We start from the raw sequence: 15,461 nt of genomic DNA, 5'->3' as shown, positions 1-15,461 counted from the left end.
AAGAAGATTATCCTTGTGCTTAATGCTGAATTCTATAGCTAATCTTTACTTTCCTGATCATTATTGCCTGAATATAACATCTCTATCATTAAATTGGTTTTATATATGTGAAATGTGAGATATGATTACAGATTGAGGGAATGCAACTTGTAGAGCTTTGTGAATCTAAGAATGAGAGGGGATAAGATTGAGATATATAAGTTGGAGAGGGATTGTTACCACATTAATACAGAGATTTTTCATAGAGTAGAGGGAGACAAGGGGAACAAGAAGCCATCCTTTTGTTCTATCCTTTGTAAGAGCATGGTGAGTGTAGATACTGAACATAGGTTTAAGGCATGGTTTGGTTTTTTTTTTATGACAAAGTATGGACCTACCACAATGAATCTTTTGACTCTATGGAGGACTTTTGTTAATAATCTTGTGTTTGTCCTCTTTGTTTGGTAACAGGAATTATATCGAATTTGTACTTCTCCAATTTTTCTGCTGGTTCCTCATCTTTTCTGTTCATGCTTCTTATGATAATGATGCCAGTCTTAAATTCTACTGATGCTGATTTTCAGTTGATTCCAGGTTGGTTTCTGAAATAAAATAAAAATTAGGGAGCCTTTTAATCCTAGTCAGCATAAAATTGTATTATTATTTAGTAATCATGTGCAACCAATGTATAAGCCTTTCTACAAGAATAACACTATACTTAATATTGCCTGCCATTCAAGAAGATTATCCTTGTGCTTAATGCTGAATTCTATAGCTAATCTTTACTTTTCTGATCAAAATAGAGATAGCCACTAGAGGGCTATATGGTATGTAGTGTCTGTGGATAGCTCCTGAACAGATAAGTGATATTTTAAGTAAAAATTGATGAATGTGCATAGTAATTACATAGTATTGTTTACCTTTAGTATTTTAACGTGTCTGGGTGATTTTTGTGTTTTTTGAGTATTTTAATAGTAAATCGATAGATACGATTATCAGTGCACATGGCTTCCATAAACAGGAATACAAAGATGTCGTCCAGGTCACCATATTTGTCTAAAAATCTTAACTTAAAGGATTTGATTCAGTGTACCGTTTGCGAAATATATGCATTGAGGAGAGCATTTGGAATCTGGTTAAACGATAGTGGAGTGAATATGTGCAAAAAAGTGTAAAGAATGTGAGGATTTAAAGAGTGTTTCAGGTCGTATATCATTGTTGAAAGTGAGAATCTAGATAAACATACAGAACAATTGAATGAATCATCGGAGAATAAAAATGATGACACTGATGCAATGAGTGAGATCGCTCTATTACGCGGAGCGATACATAGAGCAAATCGGAAGCTGGAACATTGGCAAAAATGTTTATTTACCAAGCGTACCAACTAATAATCGGCAAAAGTATGATAGAAAAAATAAAGGTATGATAGTGAGTGTAAACAAAATGAAAGAGCATGTGTTGTATGGAGATTCCTTAGTAAGAGGTGTGTTAGTTGAGAGTTTAACAAAATTGTACCAACCCGGTGCGAACATTAAGAATGTAAGCGAGTCGATTAGAATGCAAGAACCGCGGGTGAAAGAATTGACAGTGGTTGCAGGTACAAATGATTTGAAAGGAAACAAAATAGCTATGAGTGAGGATGTGAAGGAATTGCTTGAGGTAGCAAAAGAGAATAGTGAGAGAGTTAAGATGGTGAGTCTATTGCCACGGTATGACAGTAAAGAGCATAGAAGGAGGACCATAATTGCTAATGACTTTATGCATGAATTATGTTTGATGAGTGGTGTGGAATTTGTGGATGTGCAGAATGAGTTCGATGGGTGAAAGGATTTATATAAAATGTATGGTTTACATTTGAATGGATTTGGTGTACGGAGACTTGAAAAGGTGTTGTCGAATGCAGTGGAAGTGAATGTGCAGAATCAGGGAAACTAGAGTTATTCAGGGGGGGGGGGAGTAGATATGCAGATTTTAGGGAGACAGTTGAGTGTGTAATATGCCCAAGAGAGAAGGAAAGACCATAAATCAGAATGGGATAGTTCGTATATGGCATCAAAATAGGGATGGGACAAATCGGCTTCTGCAATTCATGTATACAAATGCCAGAAGTATTAGGAACAAGAAGGAAGAATTTTTGGCCTTGGTTGGCACTTCCAGACCACAGGTTATTGGCATTAGTGAAACATGGCTGACAGAAGAGGACACAGCTAGTGGGATTGAATGTGAGAGAAATGTGTTCACGAGTGACAGGGAGAATAAAATGGGAGGAGCTGTGTTATTGATGATAGCTGATGAGCTACAGCCAAGGAGAATAGAAGTGGAACTACACGATAGAGAAAAGAGCACATTTGAGGCTATTTGGTGTGAGATTGAAACTAGCAGAACAAAATATACAGTTGGATGCTGCTATAGACCAGGTGACGGAATAGATGGTGGAGATAGTATGCATAAGCAAATAGAAGAAATGAGTGGAAGGAGGGTAATTATTATGGAGATTTCAACTATAGTAACATTGATTGGAAGGAGGACAGGACACGTGGAAGAAAGGAATTGGATTTTATGCAATTATTAAGGGATAACTATCTGCGACAGCATGTAATGGAAAATACTAGGGGTCAGAGAGTGCTTGACCTAGTAATTGCATCTCAGAATTTGGCTGTAACGAATATGACTACGTTGCCACCAATTGGTGAGAGTGATCATAGGGTCTTGACTTGGGAAGTGGCTAAAGGTGTGGAATTTACAATTTAAGAAAGGGTACATGTGGAATTATCGGGATGGTAAGTATGACTACTTACCAAAGGAGATTGATTGGTTCAGTGCCATGGCATGTACAACTGCAAAGGCTAGAAGTTGATAGTGCATGGGAGGCACTTAAGAAGTGTTTGCATGAAGCAATGGCTGACTATATACCTATAGTCAGAATAATAAATCAAGTAGGGGTTAAATGGATGAATAACACCATTAATCTTGAGCTGCAAAAAAAAAAGAAACAACTATGGAGGGGAATTTAAGGAGAAATGTGACCGTCAGGCACATGAAAGGTATAAAGCGCAGGCCAGAAGGGTAACGAGTGTGGTAAGAAATGCAAAAAAAAGATTCCGAAACAACATTGGCCATGCAGGCTAAAGAAAATCCTAAACAGTTTTTTTCGATATGTTGCAAGTAAAAGAAAAAATGTATATGGCAGAATGATTTTAAAGAATGCCGATGGTAGGGAGGTAACCGAATCAGTTAACATAGCTGAATTACTGAGCAAGCACTTTGCAAGAGTATATCATCCAGGTAGTGACATTGCAGAAATGAATGAACCAATAGATTATATGGGAATTGTGGTGAATGAGGTTGGAGGTGAGTAGTCTATTGCAAAACCTCAATGTCAATACATCTGTGGGATTGGATGGTATACCAGCTCGTGTCGTACGTGAAGCGGCTAAAGAATTGCAGTACCCTTGACCATTTTGTTTAATTTGGATCTCGGGTCTGGGTTAGTCCCGAGTGGGTGGAAAGAGGGGAAAATAGTTCCACTGCATAAAGGAGGTTCCAAGACTGCTGTTGTAAATTACCGACCAATTAGCATATCAGGAATCGTTGTCAAGGTCTTGGAGAAATTAGTCAAGAGAAGAATACAGGATTGGATAGATGAAAATGGGATACTGTATTTGGGACGACATGGTTTTGTGAAGGGTATATCATGCCTCAGTAACTTGCTCACATTTTATAACACAGTAATGGCTGAACTGGATAAGGATAATGGGTTTACAGTGATTCTACTGGACCTTCCCAAGGCCTTTAACGGGATACCACATGGAACTCTAATCAGTAAACTGGAGCAGATGGGGATGGATATAGGGTTGGTGAGATGGATAGGAGGGTGGTTGATGGAGAGATACCAAAGAGTGATTTATTCAGGAGTGGAGTCGAAAAGACGGCTTGTGACTAGTGGTGTGCCGCAAGGTTCTGTTCTTGGAACACTACTTTTCAATTTGTTCAGTTCATCAATGATATAGGAAAGGATCTGAGAGGAAATGTTCACTTGTTTGCTGATGGTGCAAAGTTGGGTAGAGCAATTGTGAGTGCACAGGATGTCAAAATTTTGCAGGATGATTTGGATAATTTGGAGGACTGGGCAACGGTAAATGGATGTCAATTTAATATGGCAAAGTGTAAGGTTATGCATTTTGGAGTGAAAAGATTAGTAGCAGTATATCACATTGGTGGAACCGTGCTTCAAGAGATTGATGAGGCCAGGGATTTGGGAGTAATGGTGGATAGGGAGTTGAAGTTTAGAGGGCACATTGCAAAAGTGACTAAATCAGCTCATCAAATCACTTGTTTACTGAAAAATACTTTAACAAGCAGAGACAAGCAAGTTATTGTTCCTCTATATCGAGCTTTGATAAGGCCCCATCTAGACTATTGTGCCCAGATATGGGCACCAGGGTTTCTTCTTGATGGGGAAGAGGTGGAGAGGATCCAGAGACGAGTGACCAAGATGATAGCAGGTCTGTGGAATGAACCTTATGAGAACAAGTTGAAGATTTGATAGGCAGAAAAGGGGTAATATGATTGAGACATTCAAATTACTGAAGGGTTTCTATAAGATTAATCCAGAAGATATTTTTGAGAATAGGACTGGTGGTGGACTAGGGGCCATACATGGAAGCTGGGTGAGAATGTGGTTAACAGGTTGAGAATGGGTGTTAGAGCTAGGTTTTTTGCTTGGAGAGTGGTGAATGAGTGGAATAAGCTGCCAGAGTCTGTTGTAGGTGCTATGACCGTGGATGAGTTCAAGGCGAGGTATGATAGTTACTGTGTGAATGTCGAATAGTTGTTCTTGACATGATGTTAGCGCCTCCCTCGATGAGTCGGTCGACTCCTTGGAGTTACCCGAAATAATAATAATTATTATTATTGGCTTGAACCAAACAAAGTGATAATACAATATGATAGAATCCAGATTGCCATCTCATCATCATTTATTCAATATTCAGGTAGATATCTGCTAATACGATACACTCTGATAAGTTGTGGATTGAGCATTATGTAAGAAGCTTCAGTCAGTTCTTCATGTTCCTTAAGAGGATAATACAATATGATAGAATCCAAATTGCCATCTCATTATCATTTATTCAATATTCAGGTAGATATCTGCTAATAGGATACACTCTGATAAGTTGTGGATTGAGCATTATGTAAGAAGCTTCAGTCAGTTCTTCATGTTCCTTAAGAGGCTATGGAAAGATTTTTATTATTTTATTATTTGTGACGCCTCCAAGGTGTCCGAATACTCATCGCAGGAGGACACCTGCTATACAACTGTCTCACCACTACACCGAACCTCTACCAATCATCAACACTATCTACCGTCCACCGCACCTAGTATTTTTTGTCTGTAAATTGCGTGTGTTCTGAAGGGCTGATTTGTCTGTATGCGGGATGAAAAACTCGAGTTTCCGGGAGAAAAAACACTGCTAACTCCGTATGAGATTGACTAACTCACCTTCAATTGAAAAAAGGCCACATAAAGATTCATCCTGTCATGATGAGAATCAAACTTAGGCCTATTCCAATCGAAGAGTGCAATGTGCAGTCGTTCTTCCAATTGCGATACGGAAGCACTTAAATTTCCTCCCTGTTATCTAGCTTTGACATGAAAGCAAAATGAAATTTTGATTATAATAATAACAATAATATCTATCTACCTATATATATATATATATATATATATATCAAATTTATAATATGAATTATATGATTTAAAAATTTTGTCATTTATTTTAGGATAATTATTTTATAGTAAGGTAAAAAAAATATATTTCATCCAAAAAAAATATGAAAAAATCAAATGTAAACAGCTTTACAGTGTAACAGAATTTCATTTATTTTAATTTTTCTATTAATATATAGCAAAAAATGAGAAGATTAAAGAAAATCCTTTATCACATCCATTTACAAACAGTACTGATTTTCCAAGAAGTTGCAATCAGTAAGCTTTAAAAAATTTTAAGGTCTTCAAAATTTATTCCATATACTTTTAATTGCATCATACTGTTCCTAAGCCTTCACTTGTTCATTCATTTAATAAAGCAAGAGTGCAACATTGTCATCTTTAATGCTCTTTTTTAATATTATATAATACATGCATTTATTTTCATCATTACAGACAGAATGCAGTAACTCCTGGACATATGGAGATGATATGTAACAATATTAATATTGTTAATTATTATACCATGACAACTACACTAAATAGTGCTATATAATTTGATTTTCAATACTATGCAATCCACTGTCTACACTACATCACTTATCATCTGGTAAGATGGCAAAGTGCTGTTAAATGCATGCATTCTGTGGTATGTTACCTCATGACAAAAGTTGAGCCTAGATCTTTTCCACTCAAACAATACATGTCTCATGATTCTTCCAATTGTTCCATAGAGACACTCTTATTTCTTCAGTTTTATACTCTAATGTAAAAAAAAAAAAAAGTTATCATTAAACCTCCATTGGAGTCAAAAGACTCAACATGGTAAGTCCTTCTCTCTCTCTCTCTCTCACACACACACACACACACACACACACACACACACACACACACACACACACACACAACTCATCATACCATGCCTTAAATGCATTCACCATCCCTGCACTTGACACACTCCAAGGTAATGTGTCACACACTTCCTTGACACACTCATCGCACCCTGTGCAAAAAATTACAAACCTACTCTAATTTTCTGCTGGCACTCCTTATATACAGCTTTCAAGGATGGCATCCCCTCACCCACCATGCTGTGAAAAACCACTTCTACATTAATCTCTTGAACCCATTACTAACTTTACTCATTCATATCTGCCTCCTCCTCCTTCTGTCCACTAAATCAGGGGTTGGCAAACTATTTTTAAGAAGGGCAAGATAGTAAATATTTTATTCTTTGTGCGCTAAGAAGTAAATTCAAAACATGTACTTATATATAATTACGATAAAAAAAAACAAAATTTACCCAATTTTTTATTAGTAAAATACAGAATATAATTGTGTACAAACAGATTTCTGAGAAATTCATGAGGAATATGCAAGCATTTTAATAACACATAATTATGTTTAATGGGTTTTAGAGTTAGTGTTGCCCATCATCAATTTCAAATGTTCATCAGATGAGGCTGATGGATTGTACTTAGAGGACAAGTTGAAGTTGGAAGCAGCAATGAGGTGGTAGAGGAAAAATATAAGTTTCAGTAGAAATTATTAGTGTATTTGTTTTAAATTTCCAAAGCAATTTGTCTATGTAGAATATTTTTTCAGTTGGTTAGAAAGAAAATTATACTTGCCAAGAAATTATATTCTTTAATTTTATATCCAAGAGTAAGCAAGCAAGCAAAGTTTGAGCATGAAGTAGCTTCACAGATAGGCTATTTGTATATAGAGGCTGAGGACTTCACATCAATTGCCTTGGTATCCCTTAATGTAGAGCACACTTCCTTTTGGAGTGCATAATGCTGTGCATTAATGGAGGGTCACTGCCCAGATTGGTTTCAACCTTTATTGAAGTCTCATCGGTGGGAGTCAGACTGACAAAGATAAGTGTTAACTGTTCCAGCAGGATAGATTGATTGGACCTATGGTCCTTTATCCCTTTGTCAGATTTGCAACAAAATTTCTGGGATAAGGAATAATATTATTCAGCACTTGGCTCACCCATTATGGACTGTTGACTACCAGTGAGGTTCTCCCCACTAATTTTCCCTTAAAACTTCTTGTTCGGTATACTTTTTGGGATGCTTATTCTCAGATATTTGTTGTAGTCTACCAATAGGTGATAGACCATAATGGACTACAGAGGATTGCTGCAATTATGAGAAGGACACTGACCTGCAGAGATAAAAGGGTTATCATTCCGTTGTATAAGTCTCTGATCAGGCCACACTTAGACTATTGTTCTCAGATTTGGTCCCCAGGATTTGAAGGGGGTAAATTAACTGTGGAAAGGGTACAAAGAAGGATGACAAAGATTGTTTCAGGACTGTACAATTTTGGTTATGATGATCGGCTGAGGGAATGTGGACTGCAGAGTTTGGTGGATAGAAGAAGGAGAGGTGATATGATTGAGACTTTTAAACTGTTGAGAGGTGGTTACAGGGTTGAAGCTGGGGAGTTCTTTCGCTTGGTTGAACAGCAGGAAGGAGTGATGACATCCCTGGAAGTTACGAAAGGAAACTGTGAGCAAGAGGGGTGAGGAGTGGTTTCTTTGCATGGAGGGTAGTTGAACCATGGAATGCATTGCCTGATGAAATGGTGAGAGTGAGAACGGTCAATGAGTTTAAGGAGTGGTATGATATACTTTGTGTTTCTTAGGGGGACCTCCCCCTCGACGAGTCTTGACAGACTTTATGTTCTTAGGAAGGACCTCCCACGATGAGTCGTTTGACTCCATGGAGGCCTGAATAATAATAATATTATTATTGAGCCTTTGCCTTGCCCATTTTGGGCTTCTGGCAGTGAATTTTAAAAAACATACCTGTTCAGTATGGTTTTGGGATATTTTTGTTTTACAGGATCATGCTCGCTGTAGTCTACAACTTGGTAGATTAGTAGGTTAGGGTGGATAGCAGCATTTGCAAAGAATTTTGCAGCCTTTTTGCATAGGAAAGTTTTGATTTCAGGGATATCAGCTTCTTGGCAAAGTTATATGTTTCTTATGAACCAGGGTGCTTTAAATACTATTTGTAAATGTTTATTTGGGATTTTCTGTAGTTTACTAATATTTGAATCTGCTGTGTAGCTCCACACAGGTGAGTGATACATCAGGACTGGCCTGATCAGCATCTTTTATAGCAGCAGTTTGAGTTCTGTGCTTAGCCTGCTATAGCGATTCAGTAATCGGTATAGGTGCCTCATTGTCCTATTTGCTTTTGCATGAGGAGAGTGTGTTTCAGATACTGAGTACTCTGGATGTCAGTAAAGCTGTGGGACTGGATGGTATTTCACCTCGAGTTTTGAGAGAATGTGCTAGGGAACTGACAGTGCCTTTAACCTGGCTTTTCATTGAAAGTCTGGCTTTGGCAAAGGTGCCCAGGGAATGGAAGGAAGGTAAGATAGTGCCATTGCATAAGGGTGGTAACAGAGTGGAAATGTCTAATTATAGGCCAGTCTGTGTGTCATCAGCAGTTGTTAAGATCTTGGAGAAAGTAGTGAGGGCCCGTATACAGCATTGGGCAGATGAGGGTAATGTTATCTGTGAGAGTCAACATGGATTTGTGAAAGGGTGCTCGTGTTTTAGCAATAAGCTAGCCTTTTATAATAAAGTTACAAGAACATTAGATGAGGGAAAGGCATATACTGCAATTTTCTTAGACTTAGTGAAGACATTTGACAGGGTGCCACATGATAAGCTGATATTTAAGTTGCAGCACATGGGTCTGGATGGCAGATTGATCAACTGGATTCAGGATTGGCTGTCTGATAGGTATCAGAGAGTTGTGTATGGTGGAGCAGTTTCAAGGAGGCAGAGGGTTACAAGTGGGGTCTCACAGGGCTCAGTACTAGGACCTATATTGTTTAACCTTTATATCAATGACATTGCCAGGGGATATTCAGTTGTTTGTGGATGATGCGAAGCTGGGAAGGATTATTAGTAACAGTGCAGATATGGTAGCTCTGAAGAGGATTTAAATAAATAAGATTTAAATAGATGGGCAAAAGAATGGGGATATCAGTTTAATGCAGCAAAATGTAAGGTCTTGAGGTTTGGGAAACATCAATGGGATGCTGCATACTCTATGGGAGGAGTTATACTGGAGGAAGTTGGGGAGACAAGAGATCTGGGGTTGATGATTGATAGAAACCTGAAGTTTAGGGGACATATTGCAAAGGTGGTAAAGGTAACACAGAGGATTGCTGCAATTATGAGAAGGACATTGGCCTGCAGAGATAAGAGGGTTATCATTCCGTTGTATAAGTCTCTGATCAGACACACTTGGACTATTGTTCTCAGATTTGGTCCCCAGGATTTGAAGGGGATAAATTAACTGTGGAAAGGATACAAAGACGGATGACAAAGATGGTTTCAGAACTGTACAAGGATAGTTATGAGGATCGGCTGAGAGAATGTGGACTGCCGAGTTTGGTGGATAGAAAAGGAGAGGTGATATGATTGAGACTTTTAAACTGTTGAGAGGTGGTTACAGGGTTGACACTGGGGAGTTCTTTCGCTTGGTTGAACAGCAGGAAGGAGTGATGACAAGAGGCCATCCCTGGAAGTTACGAAAGGAAACTGTGAGCAAGAGGGTAAGAAGTGGTTTCTTTGTGTGGAGGGTGGTTGAGCCGTGGAATGCATTGCCTGATGGAGTGGTGGGAGCAAGAACGGTCAATGAGTTTTTAAAGAGTGGTATGATAGACTTTGTGTTTCTTAGGGCGGAGACCTCCCCTCAATGAGTCTTGACAGACTTTATGTTCTTAGGAAGGACCTCCCATGATGAGTCTTTATTATTATTATTATCCAGGGAGGCCTGGAGAATAATAATAAAAATAATAATGATCAATATGAGATATTGATCATGTCTTTATCTAGTTGTACCCCTAGCTATTTGGCTACTGGTTAACACATAAAATTGGGGTGTTAAACATGACAACTTTGCCCTCTGGAGACACTCGTCTTCTTGTGAATAGTATTACAGTGCTTTTGTCTGCATTAACATCAATTCACCATTTTTGAACCATTGTTCTAGTACTGAAACTGCATTTTACATATTTTGTTGGTTGCCAATCTAGGTTGCAAGAAGCAGACATTATTGCAGTGTCATCTGCATATAGGGCCAATTATGGTAGCAACGTCCATGCGGTTAGCCTAGTGGCTATGCGCTTCACAACCATATGCCTGGGGAAGAAGTGTCCTAAGTTCGATTCCCATCAACGACGTGAGGAGCTTAATTATCTTCCTCAACCATAGCTAAGTTAGCCAGTCTTGGGCATGAACAGAGGGGTTTTTCATCCTGCAAGCAGGCAAACCGTTCGAGTGAACACGCATGGATTACAGTCAGGAATACTGACCCAGCGATAGGTCTGATTCTTCAGCTATGTCGGTTCTGGAGCAGGGATAAAATTTGGGGGGACTGAGATGGTGCCGTACCTCCCCGTAAAGGGGACTCACAGCCGTGTATCATCATATTATTATTATTATTATTATGGTAGCAACATTGCATGGGATGTCGGCCACATAGATAGCAAAGAACGGAGATGATAGCAGGGAGCCCTGGGGAATGCCTGCAGTGATGTTGCATTCAGACAATTTAATTCCCTGTAGTTTCACTTAGAGTTTGTAATTGCTGAGGTATGATTTGGTAAGTCTCATTAGTCCTAGTGAAATGGACCTGAAGGAGTTTGAAAAGAAGCCCATTGTGCCATATGTTGTCAAATTATTGAGCCTTTGGCTCACCCACTTTGGGCTTCTTTCAGTGGGTTTTACAAAAGTTACCTGTTCAGTATGGTTTGGGGACATTTGTGTTTTGCAGGATAATGCTCACTGTAGTCTGCCGCTTGGTATATTGGTAGGTTAGGGTGAATAGCAACATTGCAAAGAATTTTGCAGCCTTTTCATGTAGGAAAGTTTTGATATTGGCAATGTCCAGGAAGAACGTCTCTGTGTGTGCTGCTTCCAGTTGAACCCTGCACGGATGTCTTCCGCAACTCAGAACTTGTTTTGTGGAGTGGTTCTCAAGGAATTCAAATTGTTCATCAGGGATGAGATTAAATTCTTTAGTGAATTTCTGAAGTCTTCTTAGTATTACCCTCTCAGGTATTTTCCCAGCCACGAAAGTAAGTTGATTGGGTGATAGTTCTGGAGAAGGTCTGCTGCTTTTCCTGGTTTAGGGACTAAGATTACATCTGGTACTTTTCATCTTGCAGGAAAGTAGTGATATCATAATATTGCATTAATAATAGCAACAACATGCATTATGTGCAGGTATTTGATGATTTCATTATAATCCCACCTGGGCCTTGTGCTTTCCTATTTTTAAGTTTGGTGATGATTTCACATACTTCAGCAGGTGATGTCATTTGGATGGGGTTTATGTACTCTGTGCATTTTGATATACAGCATGCCCAGGTGTATACTTTACTGATAAAGTCAGATTCGCACGAGTGTCATTTGGACTACACTGCTTCTGTAGGTAGGCTGTTGGCAAAGGCTTTAACTTTGCCTTTGTCACCATAATCATCATGGATTGGTGGGAGAGATTTACAGTCTGTATGTAGAGCTTTGGTCATTTTCCAGAGTGTCTAGTCCTCTTTGTTTAAAGATTGCACTTTTGTCTCCCACTGTTTATTTTGATAGTTTTTAAGCATATATTGGACTTCCTGTATAGCCCTATTAAGTGCTTGTCAGTTCTTGGGGCAGTGTTCTATGGTATTGGCACCTGTCTCTGTTCTTTTCATGGATCAGGTTTTTAATCTCAACATGTAGTTGGTAAGAGTTTGTGTGTGTGGCACATCTGTAATGGCATCTATTAATGCAGTTGTTATCTGATTTTCGAAGCTCAAAATCAGTCATCAATTTTTTCATCTGAGTCGATGCCAGGAACTAGGCCAATAGATTCATGTAGAGCAGTGATTAGTTGTGTCCAGTTGACACTTGGTGACATGATTTGGGATATTTTCATGTTGTAAGTCCAGTTGGAGTAAAATTGGGTTGTGGTCAAAGCTGAGGTCATCCATCACACTTATTTGGTATTGATGTGTGATATTTTGTAGTATTACTGTATGAAGGCCATCAGGAAATCCTGCCACAAAAGATAAACGTTGATTATTGCACATATCATGTATTTCACATATACAAGAACTAAAAAGTTATAAATACTCTAGATCAGGGGGTCTCTGAACTACGGCCTGCGGGTCAGATGTGGCCTGTGATATGATTTTATCCGGCCTGCCAATTGGACTAATTTTTCAATAAGAATCCACAAAAAAAAACACGGGGTGTTGATAGATTTCAAATGCATTAATTAAAATTGTGTTCAAAATATATTCCCGAATAGCAAAAAGCAACCTTAATCCAAGTTACAGTCTTTCTGACGGTAAAAGGTCGGTTAAAATGGACTAACGAAGAAAAAAAATTTGAATTTTACAAAATTTTACAAGCAAATTTGAAGAAATTTGCTTGTAAACTTATCTATTTTTGGGACAACGTATCTTTGCGAACAAACTTTTTCCCGAATGAAATATATCAAGTCAAAATACAGGCCAAATTTATCTGATGAACATTTGAAATCGCTACTTGTAATTAGCACTTCAAAATTTGAACCTGAGGGACTAAGATTACACATTTTAAATACAAGATTTTTAAAACATAAACACAGTTACATCATTCACATTAATGGTTTTATTATAATTTGTGATAAAAATATGAGAATTTAATCTCACATACTCTGTAATCAGTTTTTATCTGCTTTCAATAAAACTCATATATCTAGTTCTAGAGTTTTTTTTTTTTACTACAGCCCTCTGAACAGTGCTGAAGTACCCAATGTGGCCCTCACGGCAAAAAATTTGGAGACCACTGCTCTAAATCAGAGAGAGACATAGAAAGTTTTTTAACTTCAGTAGAAAATAATTTATACTTGACAAGAAATTATATTGTTTAATCATATATCCAAGTAAGCAAAATGTTTGCACATAAAGCATCTTCATGCCATACATGAGAAATATGACTTTGCATTAATTCAGCCATGGTATCTTCCTGGGTCTGGTTCCCAGTGATGAGACCTTGTCTGCTGCTTGTTACTACCTTGTGTACTGTTGTAATGTTTGCTTTTGCACAGTATGACTTTTGCTGTTCCTGTTGCTTAGCCCCTTTAAATGTCATAAATCAATCATCACATTTGTGATTAAGGATATTCATAACGTTAACAAGTTGAATAACTTACTCTTATGTATAGTTTCCCTAACTCTCCATATTAATATCTCATATCAATCAATTTCTCCAGAAATTTCTGCTGTACATTCAAGTGTAAATTGTTACATTAGTTATCTAAATATTAAATCACTGTGTAACTATTTCTGAGCAGCAAACTGCAATCATAACACTCAGTTATCCTAAACAACTGGCACTTCCCTACCATCCCAAAATTGAAGGAACTGTATATGATATAACTAACTGTAATATCAAAAATCAGAATTTTAGATGATGCATTCTCTCTCTCTCTCTCTCCCCATTCTTCCTCATTCAGTCATGTTTGTAGCACAGTGAATCTAATCTAGAACACTAAAAACATTTATGTATCTTTCCAGCTGAATTATTATTGTTATTATTGCCTGACCTGGAGTCAGACACTCATCATGGGAGGTTAACACTATCGCATACAATGCTTATCCAACTGTGCCTTAAACTGATTCACCGTGTCTACATTCACAACACACTTAGGCAATGCATTCCACTCACCAACCACTCCCCATGTAAAGAACCTGCTCCACACTCCTCTGCTAACACCCTACTTATACAGCTTCTGGCAATGGCTTCTTGTTCTACTCTCCCCTTCTATTCTATGAAAAATGTCTTCCATATCAACCTGATAACTTCTGACTAAATTAATCATATCCCTCTCTCCTCCTATTCATAAGATTTTGCAATTTACATTCTCTCAATCTGTCCCTCCTACTCTACATTCCAAAGACTACTGTTCACCTTTGCAAATCTTCTGTGGACCCTTTCTAACATATCCTTGTCACCATGAAAACTCAATGACCAAATCTGTGACAATAATCCATATGAGGCCTCATCAAGGTGTTTATACAATGTCACCTTGTACTTCTACATATATCCTTTCCTCACAAAAGTCTGATGGCCACAACCTATGTGATCATTTCATATCACTCTCACAAACTGGAGGAAAGTGCAAAATTTTTTTTCGCAATTACTTCCTCTGATGAAATGATCAGATCTAAAACTCTCAATCCTTATGTGCCCTCCTTTACATGCTGCCTGAGATAGTTATCTCTCAAGAATATTCATTTTCCTTATTCCCAAATACTATCCCTTCATTCCAATCTATACTGTCATAATAATAATCACCCTTTCCTTGTTCAATAACCAAAGTTGCTTATACATTTCTTCATCACCACCTTCCACATTCCCTGCCAATCCCTACTTCAAACCACACTGCTTCATAATCATTGCCATTATTTACCACTTTCATGTCTACCTTATGTGGACATAATTCTACTGCTATCATCAGCAGCACCACCCCCCCCTCCCTTCTTGTCCTTTCTGTCCTCATGAAAGATACTGTATCCTTCCATTTCTATTCCTGTTAGGATATCATCTTCATTCAACCATGTTTCATTTATTCAACCATCTTGAGATGAATAAACTCAATCAGGGAACCATTTCCTGTCCCTTATTTCTGATACTTACTTCTGTCATTTGTAAATAAACATAGTATCAGTAACCAAAAAAGTCCTTGCAGGTTTTTTA

At 38.0% G+C, this 15,461-nt stretch overlaps 1 protein-coding gene across 4 annotated transcripts in view; it reads left to right on the top strand.

Moving 5' to 3' along the window:
• The window catches only part of LOC150099031 (serine/threonine-protein kinase Nek8-like), a 1,046,903-nt gene that overhangs the window by 919,922 nt on the left and 111,520 nt on the right, over nt 1-15,461 (top strand). For 2 of the 4 annotated variants that reach the window (XM_090405252.1, XM_090405251.1), the window contains one exon: nt 5,893-5,971. The exons of the other annotated variants lie outside the window; for them this stretch is intronic. In XM_090405252.1, the coding sequence (XP_090261378.1) occupies nt 5,893-5,971 (79 nt within the window). The remainder of the gene's footprint in view (nt 1-5,892; nt 5,972-15,461) is intronic. 4 annotated transcript variants of the gene reach the window in all.

This window comes from Typopeltis vanoorti, chromosome 15 (genome assembly GCF_054136105.1).
Source record: "Typopeltis vanoorti isolate ZY-2024b chromosome 15, IOZ_Tvanoo_1.0, whole genome shotgun sequence".
Classification (NCBI taxonomy): domain Eukaryota; kingdom Metazoa; phylum Arthropoda; class Arachnida; order Uropygi; family Thelyphonidae; genus Typopeltis; species Typopeltis vanoorti.
Note: the sequence above shows the minus strand (reverse complement) of the source record. Positions and strands in the feature narration are given on the sequence as shown.